Below are 10,650 nucleotides of genomic sequence, written 5' to 3'. Positions count from 1 at the left end.
CAACGATCGGTCTGAAATACTTCAGAATCAACCTAGGAAAAGTGTCAGGCAGCAAGAATCATGAGCTCCAGTTCCAAGTTCCCTAATATTTTCGACATCCAGAAATTGAGTTCGTCTTCATTAACGCAGTCACTGTAAACCGCCAGCTCTACCACCACCGGAATCATTAACAATGCTACGGATTACACCACCAACTTGCAGCTGCTGTCATCACTGATCTTCGATCCACAAACTCCACAAAATAACAGCTGACCAAGTAACAGAGTCTCAGATATGTGAGAATAGCAGGTGAAAGAAAACACCCATTGCAGATAAAGAACTTAAGCAGTAGAAGAAATCATGATGGCCACAGAACCTTAAAAATAAAAGTCGCCAAGATCAGAAAGACTCATGTAATAGCTTCATAGCTTAAGGAAAGTTAGATGTGGAAAAGAGAACGCTGACTTCGGATGTTATTGAAGGTTTAGGGTTTAGGGGTCAGAACTCAGGTTTGGGGTCAGGTCAAGGAACAAAACAACAATGATCGAATGACAGAGAGCTAGACCACGTGCATTGTGTGTCCAGATTAAAAAAGTGTCCACATCATAGGATTCCAGATTTCTTATATCAAAACTAACCAACATCCGGCAAGAAAAGAATGCAAACATATGCAAGCAATTCCAGGCATATTCAAAATAGATTCAGGAGCCATTTCTACAACATCCATCATAATAATTACAGAGAAATAGCTTGCAGGGAAGGAAGTACCTTGAAAGTCAAGGCATAGTCACCGCACGTTGCTGTTCTCCATTTGCTTAGTAGAAGAACTTACACATGTGGCAGTTAGCAAAAAGCTTAGGGGTACTGGGATTTTCAAAACCAAATAAACACTAAATTGCAACATAGATGAGAAATTATGCATCCGTGATGCACTGGAAAAAGAGGGTAGGGCCATGCAACGATATGAGACAGATGTAAAATTAAGTTATGGAAAAAACACTAATATCAAAATATAAATGTTACTTCAGTTTATTGACATGGTGAATAACATATAATTATAGGACAACATTTAGCAAATCTACACAGAAAAGGGAAATGACCAAACTTCACTTAGACCATGCATCGATTGTCACATGCATTGTCAAGAGGCTAGTAAGAACGAAAAACATAAAATGCTAAACTCAGTTTTAGTTCATGGTGTTTAACGAATCAGTCTATGAGAAGGAAGAGGATAGACTGAAGAGCTTAATGACTCAACAGTGTTTGAAAATTGCATGTTCGAAATAATAAATTGGTTTGTATATTCCATAAGAAAACGAAAAAATAAAAATAGCCGCACAACAGGCATGGATCAGCTTTAATTAAATATTTATAACTAAAATTTTTCTGTTTGCCTTCTACAACATGAAGGTAATTTTGAACAGAAAACACTAGATTAAGTAAGACTTCAAAGAAAGTAATCACAGCCACGAATTTTCAATATTATTAGGATCATAGGAAGACTTACATGCCTTTTGCAATATATAAGGTAAAAGCTGAGAATTAAGACAGACCAATCATATGAATTTCTGTACAATCGATCAAGATAACAGTTTACAAAAATCGGCAGTGCTACCTAACCTCAGAAATTGTTGTAAGATCAATCCTATTGAACTGCCAGACGCTGAAGGTGATCTAAGAAAACCTCAAAGCTAACATCATCAGTGAAGATGATATCGCCTCCAGGAGCAATTGGAGCATCTGAATTGTAAGTAGCTGAAGGATTCAATTTTGCTAGCAGAAAGCGGGCCTGCATGTTTTATCACATTTCTTTAGTACAACCATTACATCTACAGCTAGTGCAACCCAGACTGAACCATTTCAACATGAAAAGAGCAATAAACCTCACATTAAACAACAATTCCTATGCTAGACAATTGAGCAAGTTCAACTTATTTACTTGTCAGTTCTTACGCAACCCGGTGATATGCCAGAATTTGTTTGTTTTCTCATTTTTCCCAGTTTTTTACCATTGTCAAACATTCTATTTACAGTAGAAACGATTGGGATGTCTGTACAGACTGACTACAGTAGTAAAACTCAGGTATGGAACAGCTCAATATAGACTCTGCAGTCCAGGCATCTTATTTTATAGTTAGGGTGTTAAGAAATAGAAAGTTGAAAATCTCCATTATTCATTTCTCCTGCCTAAAATAATATTGAGAAGAGAAGACATTATATCATAAACTCAACACATCAAGTTTATATTTTCAACTTCTGAAAGTAATTATGGATAAAGTACCAAAAGGGATAACAACTTTGTTGATCAGACCAACTGTACAGTAACATGTATGAAAGGAAGGCTTGCAAAAAATTGTTGATTAGGCCAAGAAATAGAAGTATAAGTAAAGGAAGTTAAGACCTGAGAACCATGCTGATCACAAATGACAAGGCGTGGTACTGGAAATCTTTCTTTAGTAATGGCATCAGCATCAGTATGTGGAGCTTTTAGCAAGTGGGCAAAGGCCTACAAAAACAGAAAAAAAATCAAGAATGTAAACAAGTTTAGCTGATTGCAATAAGAATTCTTAGGGAATTTTTTTATAAATCAATAATGGCTTTCAGGCAGAATCTGGCCCCCCAGGTTGATGAACCATTCAGGCTTTCTGAAAACATGCACAGAATCTTATATGTTCGATGATAATATACTCCCTCCGTCCACGAAATTTAAGCTCATAGTAGCTGGAGGAAAGTTGTAATGAATATAATTATATTGGTAGAAAGAATTGATTGTAATATAAAGTGGGAGTGTTGTGGGAGTGAGCCGGTGAATTAGTGAGGTGAGAGAAAATGTTCAGTAAATTGGGTGTGTGAATGACATAATTATGATAGCAGCAAATTTATAAGTTATTTTTACTATAAATAGAAAATGTATATTGTGTTGTGGACAAATAAAAAAGAATAACATGCATAGACTTTATGGATGGAGGAAGTATGATACATATATTGAAAGACACTCTGTCTTAGGATTGTTCGGCCAAAGGTTCTCATTTCCTCATCCGCCGACTCTGATGCTTCTCTTGGTGAAGTTTCAGTTAACAGTACAAAATTACAATTCTAGGGTCACTCTGCTTTTCTGTCACTAATTTCTGGTTGCAGCAATATGTGACAATTTAAAAAGGTGCTCAAGTGTGTATTTAGAGTGGAAGGTTGCATTGTGAAGGCATTCTAATTTTGAAGCTCTTCAAATTTGGTTTCCAGGGAGGCTGGGCATGGAGTGGTCTCTAGAGTTCTATTTAACATGATCGGAGATCCCTACTTAACCTAGAGAACAATTTCAATATTCAAAACATGTTCCCTGGTCTTCTCGAGAGAGTTCAAGGTCAGGATTCATTGCTTATTTCAATTGACGATAGCAAAAGAAAATGTCAGAACATTATTTTGTGGATCACGTGGTTAAAACATGTATACAATACATACATATAATACTTTCAAGGATTCCGTTAGCTAATCAGTACGAATTTTTCAATTATGGAGGAGTTGAGAATGCTAATAATGGAACTGGTTCTATTAGGCTAATTGCATAAAAAATCGATTTACAAGTTTTAAGACAGATTTAAACAGTAGTATTATTTATTTATTTTACGATAACATATATACTTTATGTATTTCAATAGACACAGAATTGTTAAAAAGCTTCCAGAGTTAGTGATTGAGTTGAATTGCACATAGATAAACATATGCAGTTGATTAATAATGAATAATATAATTACCTGATGTTCAGGCAGATCATGATACCCAGCCTTTCTCCATTGAGCAATCGTTGCACCATGAAAGACAACAACAGTGAAATAAGAATCCAAAAGAAGAATTCTATCAGCAGCAATGGCAGCTACATCAAGAAGAGCAGGTTCTGGTCCAGACTGGAAAGAGTAGGAGATCAAGGAAGGTTGAATCATGACAACTGAATTAGCAACATTCTCCCTGTTCAGGATCATACGGAAGTATGCTGTCTCGTCCGGGCTATTATTGAAAACCTGAAGAAAGATTACAAACAAGCAAACAGTTAAGCCAAAGACTAACAAGAATAAATAAATGGAAGAGTAAAGATAAAGTGCATGTAATCTGTTTCTTCAATGTCTTCAAAGTGTTCTATCTATTTTAAATTCAGGTCTCATTTTTATAATGGAGCTTTATAGTGATACAAGAGAGGAAAATAGTAAGTTATGTAGCCTACCCTAGCTAGTTTCTGCCTCCTGAGCCCCAGGATCACAAGACAGGATCTTCATAACAAAGAAATTCCTATCCTTTTATGATAACTTTCGATATTAATACATGAAAGGTAACTAAACTGGACTGGAAGTCTCTGATATCAATTGCAGAATGTGAGAGGAGAGTAATACACTCTACCAGTGTGCAGTAATGGCCATGTCACGGGTATTTGGAGGAAGGGAATTAATGCAAGTAGTTTCAAGAAGTAATTGAGAAACGAAGAAAGTGAATGGAATAACATGTATCCATGCAACACATGCCACAGGCATTTTCCAATGAATAAAACATATCAGTCTTTCAGTACTGTACTTTTGCTGTATATATCATGTTTTCTTTCTGAATCTTCATACAAACATGTAGAATTAAGGTTCTTTTCTCTTTTGAGGTTTTTCCTTTTTTTTTTTGTTCTTTGTTAAAATGTTATACTATGCAACATCACAGTTCCCTATAACAATATACTAATTTTCGATACAAAACATCACAATCAACAACTATTTCAACCCAAAACCAAAACACAAACACAAAAGATTAACAAAACACACACACACACACCCTAACATTTGTAAGAGAAGGAAATTTACCTGGACAAATTGTGAACGCCGAAGATGGAACATAAACTGAGGAAATATAGATAGCCTAGGCGATAAACTGAAAGAAGAAGGGATGTCCTTCTGATATTCTCCAAATTGTGAGCATATATGTATCAATGATTTATCCAACCATCTTATAGGATCAAATTCAGCCTGTAGAACACATAATACTTTGATTCAATAAAATTTGCAATATCAGATCATCTGAATAATGTGTGTACTTATATCTGTAACTTAATCAAGACTAAGGAGAATGAGAATGTTAACCGATAATATAAACCATGCAATGGTTGAACCGTCAACTAGAAAAACTTCTAACTACTTCAGCTTACATGTAACTCTCGATAAGCTACCACAAGCCAAACCATCAAGCGACATATGCAATATTAACTTATTGACTGAGGATCCTAGTAGCATAGCATCACAAACAGTACATTTAAGCAAATGACAGTGAATATACATCACAATAGATAGTCAATCATCCTTAGCATCTAGTATCCTCCAACGTTACAAGCCTACAAGAACGTGTATGGGCAAGTGAAAGAATAACAACCATTAGCATACAACATTAAAACATCATATGGAGAAATACAAGAAATTTTAAGGAACCACGCTTGATTGTTTGGACTCAAAAAACATCCAATTTAAGAGCATGCAAGAGTCTAACCATTTCAGCAGATTGAATATGAAAGAAGCGGCTATATGTGATTGAAATATAAGTGCCTGTGAATAATTCAACCTCAAACAAGCATGGTACATCACCTCAGTTTCCATTTTAAAAGCAACTTGGCGTGCCATCACAACAGCAGCAGCTTCTTGGTCAAATCCAGATATTATGTCCTGGATGATGCAACAAAGTGATGAGGAAAGTGAAAATGGTGGTAATATTAAGACATCTCATAAAGGATGAAGGTTGGGTTCTTTTAGTATTTATGAATTTTTGGAGTTTTTATTGTTAGTTATTAGAAACTATGAAAGTGTTATTAAAATATTTGTTTTGTTATCTTTTAAATATTTTTAAGAGTAAGTATTGTATCGGGAAAGATTATAAAAATTGAGAAAACACCTTAACGATGATGAATATTTGTGAGACAAAATAGTATACCTTATCATTTTTACTAGAAAATGTAGGTTAAAAAAAAAGATAGGAAATTGTGGGGAGACAAAAGAAAAAACCCTACATATCTCAAAAAATATTTTCAACAGTTCTATTAATGTTATAGAAAAAGGTTTTTTGTTAGTAGTTCTTAATCAAAGGACTTGGCAATTCCTAATATGCAACATGTGAGCATGAGTCTAACATAATGTGTGCAATGTTACAAGCTCAGGTCAGTAAGAAGCAATTTACAAGGATAAAACAAAAGTAGCAGGTTGCAAACCATAACCGATTTCCTCAGATTAAGAAAGCATTTAAAAACCAACAAAAATAGCTACCTACCTCTTTGCTTCCAGGTCCAGTAACCCATCTTCTGGAGACAGTTGTAGCACGAAGTCTCATTTGTCCACTGCCATGCTGATAACTGAGAAGAATATTTCTGAACAAGTTAGAAAAGCTCCTTAGTAATAATAATAAATAAGTGTTTGCTCATATTATCAAGATGAAAACAGCCCAGATGCCTACTAAGTCAAAAACTGGAAGTAAAACTGGTTGTTGGCAGATTGAGCAATGACATCTGGACTCTCTTTCTTGATAACATCAAATATTATACACAAAGAAGTAGTTTTGTCCAGGCCACACAACTTCCATGCAGTGGTATTTCCTTGGCCGATAACAGTTTCAGAGCACAAGGGACCTTTCTGCAGTAAACTAAAAATTGTTAAAACCCAACTGATGCAAATTAGACAAGGTCCTTCTTAGGGTAAAGATATCACACCTTCTCAAGTGATGCACAAGGGCCAATTACTCCCTGAATTTTAATATCCTTTGAGCAGTTGATCTCGAATATACCACTGCATTAAGTAACTGATTTAGATGTCATCCTTAACAGAGTGTAACAAAAGCTAACAAGAGAATCATCCAGCTTTCTAACTCTATGAAAGCCATCAACACAAGATACAAATAAAAGAAATTTCAAAATATTGTCCTCTGAAAATAATACCACTAGAAAAGAACAGGACATCTAATTCTTACTTTGATGACAGCCCGAGATCCTGATCACCAGACTGAAACACACGTCTTAAGGAATCCTTGAACACTGAATGGCCAAAACTTTCAGCAAGAACAATGAGTCCTCCAGTCTTCTCAACTGCTACTTTAAGCTCAGCAACTCCAACCTACCCAAAAAAAAATTGTGATGACTATTTTGTAAATAAATAAATTTAACAAAAGAAAAAAAAAAAAAAAAAGGAGTGTCAACAGCTTGATTATTGCCTACAAAAGAATGGCAACCTAGTTGCTTGTCCATATCTGCGACATTTTTTCCATTATAGTGGATCGCCCAAGGAACAAATACATGGATAATTCAAAAACCTACTTCATACAGCAACTGAGGATAATGCTAGCTTATCCTTTTCGAGATTAGAACTACTACAAAAAGATAAAGAATAATCCATATTGCTTCAATTGGACAGTTAGAAAAAAAAAAAATCATAACTCAAGCATAATTATGTATCTTAATAAACAAATCCAAATGAATGCCATTTCTCAACATCTAATCCAATAAGTTTTTTTTTTTCTAAGTTTTTAAATTCTGACTTTCATCCACCATAAAATTATCATACATCCTAGAAATCCATATCGCATCATGGACATTCACTTTATCTTATTATTACTATTTTCTCTAAAAGTCCTCCCACTGGCATATATAAACCTAGTAAAATTTCACCTCTCTAAGTTTGTTTGTGTTTTTCCTTCACTCTCATATTTTGGAAAAGTGATACTCATCTAATCGCAGCCTGTATTTTCTCATGTAAAATGTGATATAATTGTAAGTAATACCTGATCAAGTGCACAAGCAAAAACATCTAGCACATGCCCCTGATGTACAAGTTGTTTCGAAAGACCTTCATAAAACTTCACTGCTTTGTGGTACTGTGGGACAGAATCTTTGTCCAGGTCCTTGTGAGAGCGTATGGGTTCAGACAGATTTTTCGACACAATCTGCAAAACAATAATAATAATATTACAAGAGTAAGTTCTAATAAATTTAGTCTATTACAAATAAATATAAGAAACTAGAGTCGGATCTATTTGAGGTTTAATACCGGACACAAACAACTCAGATATTTTAGATTCTGAGGAGCAGGCAACTTCTATTAGAAATGGTCTAGGCAATATATGAAAGAATATATATGTAATTTAATGCAAATTGATTCTAAAATAAATAAATAAAACTATAGATGATACAGGGTTTCTTAATTATGATTCCATTGATGATAACTATAGTAGGCATAGGCTAAAAAGACCTCAAAGAACATTTAGTGATGTTGTGCTCAGAGTTATAAACAGGATCTTAACACATATTTACACATCATGTAGCAGGAAACACAAATCTCCTGGCCCTGCTCCATCAGGATAACCATATACAATCAATTTAAGGCAGGTTTTAACTGACACATAATATTAAGCTTATGCAGAACAAAAATTTGGAACAATCATGTAAGCTTCTTTATTCTTATTGCATTACATTTCCACTTTAGAGTTTCCATTTTCCCTATTATTTTTTACAAATAGTAACCTATTTTAGCACAATCGAGGTTTGGGAAGGACAAATACAAAAGATCACATTCTAAAATTAATCCAAGGCCAAAAGTTCATCTTACAGCTCCAGCCCCTTCTGTTGATGGTCCTCCTAAAAATGCCATTATTCGAGCCCCACAACCTGGAACACATGCTCCAAGCAAATGAGCAGCCAAATTTAACGCTGTACCAGTACACCTGGCAGACCGGTGATCTGATGGAACTGGCCAAGGATCTTTCTGAAGTTCCTCTAAAATCTTGTAAAAATCATTGAACAAAGATGAAATGTCATAAGTTGAAGATCTCATTCAGAAACAAGCGAATGAAATATGCTTCTGAATAAAATTACAATTTTGAAAAGTATATAAATAAAAAAAAACTGAACAAAACAACAGTAATACTTAGCATTACATGTACACGTAGGATTTACAGCAGTGCCATGATAAAAGCACATGAAACTTAAAAATAATAAAGTTACAACAATTCCAATTTCATTACAGAAAAGCAAAGGGCAAATCACAATATTTCCTTCAGGTCATAGATAAAGGGCAACATTATGTAACAGAACCATACCGAGTTAAGAACGAACTCACAATCGGACGCCGGCAATAAGAACCTAGAAATGCTCTCTTGCGACAACCCATCCCTCACTCCTGCAATGACCCCAGTTGCTGGTCTTGGTCTTTTGGCAAAGAAGCCCATCTGTTCCAGCAACTGGTCCTTAGTCACATCCTTTGTGCCCTTGAACACATGAACCTTTGGAATCTGCCCATACCCGAGCTCGTGGACATGCACATAAGTCCCAAAAGTAATCAACCCAATCAAACAATTCTCCGGCACCATTCCCAAAACCTGCATCCCAGATAACATGTGAACTATATACCCACTATCCAGAAAGTCCAAACTTACATAGCACAACGAATATTGATCTACACTTAATCTATAGTCCAGTTCCGAAAATACCAAATTATTGGTTTTTATTCACTACGTTCATGCAATCCGATCGAGATAATTTGAAAATCACAGCTCTGCAAGACAACATTTCCTTAAAATAATTTGAATGAACCATGCCTATAATCTGAATCATAATAATTAGTCAAGTGATAAGAAAAACCAGTTCTTGATAGTTAATTGCCTCACTACTCTCTGTTGATCCATCTAGCGTACAAATCAATCCAAGTTTAAGCAGGTAAAAGAAGGAGTCTGCATCTAGTACTAATTAGTCTAGAATCATGCTTAAAAATCACTACAAAACCTGCAACAATGCGGACTTCAAGAACCCCAATTCCTCCTCAATAACACAAGTATCCACAACAAATAAGAACACTTTAGCAATCTCAGCCTGCGCCTTCTCATTAGCAGTGGTGTCGTACTCAATCGTAGTATACTGCGGGAAGAGCTCCGCCGGTAAATTCTGTTCGGCTATCGACTGGTAGTGCGGCGGGAAGTGATTGCGCTGGAGACAGAAGCTGCAGATCCAAATCTTGTTGGCGGATGAAAAATCGACGATCGAGAACGGATTGATCACGGATCGGCAATTTCGGCATCGGAGCGGGGAGTACGGGAGGAGCGGGGTGGCGGAAGGGAGGGGTTTCAGCGGAGTGTAGATGGCGGAGACTGGGATTACGCAGTTCGCGGCGTCGGCTTTCGTCCCCGGGAGAACATTCCATGGCATGCGAATGGAGTCCTGCGATTCGAGATCAAGAAATTCCGCCATTTGACGGTGGTGAAGGGGCGGCGCTAGGGTTGTCAACGGCGGCGATCAGTTAGGCTTCAGTAGAGTGGCAGAGCGCCGGCTAAGTATGAAAATTGTTACAATTATTGCCAAATCAAATAATACTTTTGGGCTTGGTTCAGTCTTTATGGGCCTAATAGGCCCAATTATCGGTCATTAATAATTGGCCAAGAATAAAATTTTGTAATTTATTTTCAATAGTAAAAAATCTTTACTTATTCGTAATTTAATTACACTTATTTTAATCGATAATATTCGTCATTATATTTTTTTATTTACTCAACTATTTTAAAATTAAATTTTTAGTAAATATCTTATAATAATCTGTACTTATAAATATATATAATTCTACACTCCAGCTCTTATTTATTTTTTGTCCGATGATCCTTGAATACTGATTATTAGTTATACAAATA

General features: G+C 35.6%; 1 protein-coding gene across 4 annotated transcripts; it reads right to left on the bottom strand.

Annotated features, from left to right (window-relative positions):
• Nucleotides 1–204: 204 nt before the first annotated feature.
• LOC127246993 (protein transport protein SEC23) lies at nt 205–10,312 on the bottom strand. 4 transcript variants are annotated; one of them, XR_007837789.1, is made up of 15 exons: nt 9,755–10,312; nt 9,073–9,351; nt 8,583–8,756; nt 7,759–7,920; nt 6,952–7,094; nt 6,695–6,770; nt 6,442–6,617; nt 6,259–6,340; nt 5,583–5,660; nt 4,812–4,973; nt 3,732–3,995; nt 2,381–2,485; nt 1,600–1,768; nt 748–843; nt 205–248 (listed from the first exon to the last, which is right to left on the bottom strand). XR_007837789.1 is itself a non-coding variant. In XM_051268686.1 (14 exons), the coding sequence occupies exons 1-13, from the start codon at nt 10,214–10,216 to the stop codon at nt 1,625–1,627; spliced, it is 2,307 nt and encodes a 768-aa protein (XP_051124643.1). In that variant the 5' UTR covers nt 10,217–10,312; the 3' UTR covers nt 205–248; nt 1,600–1,624. The 4 variants fall into 4 exon arrangements, 1 of the variants encoding a protein (XP_051124643.1); XR_007837790.1 differs by having other exon boundaries at nt 748–806; XR_007837788.1 differs by having other exon boundaries at nt 748–1,768; nt 9,755–10,311.
• Nucleotides 10,313–10,650: the final 338 nt, after the last annotated feature.

This window comes from Andrographis paniculata, unplaced genomic scaffold (genome assembly GCF_009805555.1).
Source record: "Andrographis paniculata isolate CXL003 unplaced genomic scaffold, ASM980555v1 Contig30END, whole genome shotgun sequence".
NCBI lineage: Eukaryota > Viridiplantae > Streptophyta > Magnoliopsida > Lamiales > Acanthaceae > Andrographis > Andrographis paniculata.
The sequence above is the reverse complement of the archived record's forward strand: the minus strand, read 5'-3'. Positions and strand labels throughout refer to the sequence as shown.

Bases quoted from the DNA above. Each gene is read 5' to 3' on its own strand.
- LOC127246993 (XM_051268686.1), bottom strand. From the start codon at position 10,216: ATGGCGGAATTTCTTGATCTCGAATCGCAGGACTCCATTCGCATGCCA. The intron at 7,095-7,758 runs GTATTACTTACA...TTTTTTGGGTAG, and splicing joins TTGCTTGTGCACTTGATCAG to GTTGGAGTTGCTGAGCTTAA. The intron at 3,996-4,811 runs GTAAATTTCCTT...ATCTTTCTTCAG, and splicing joins GGCGTTCACAATTTGTCCAG to GTTTTCAATAATAGCCCGGA.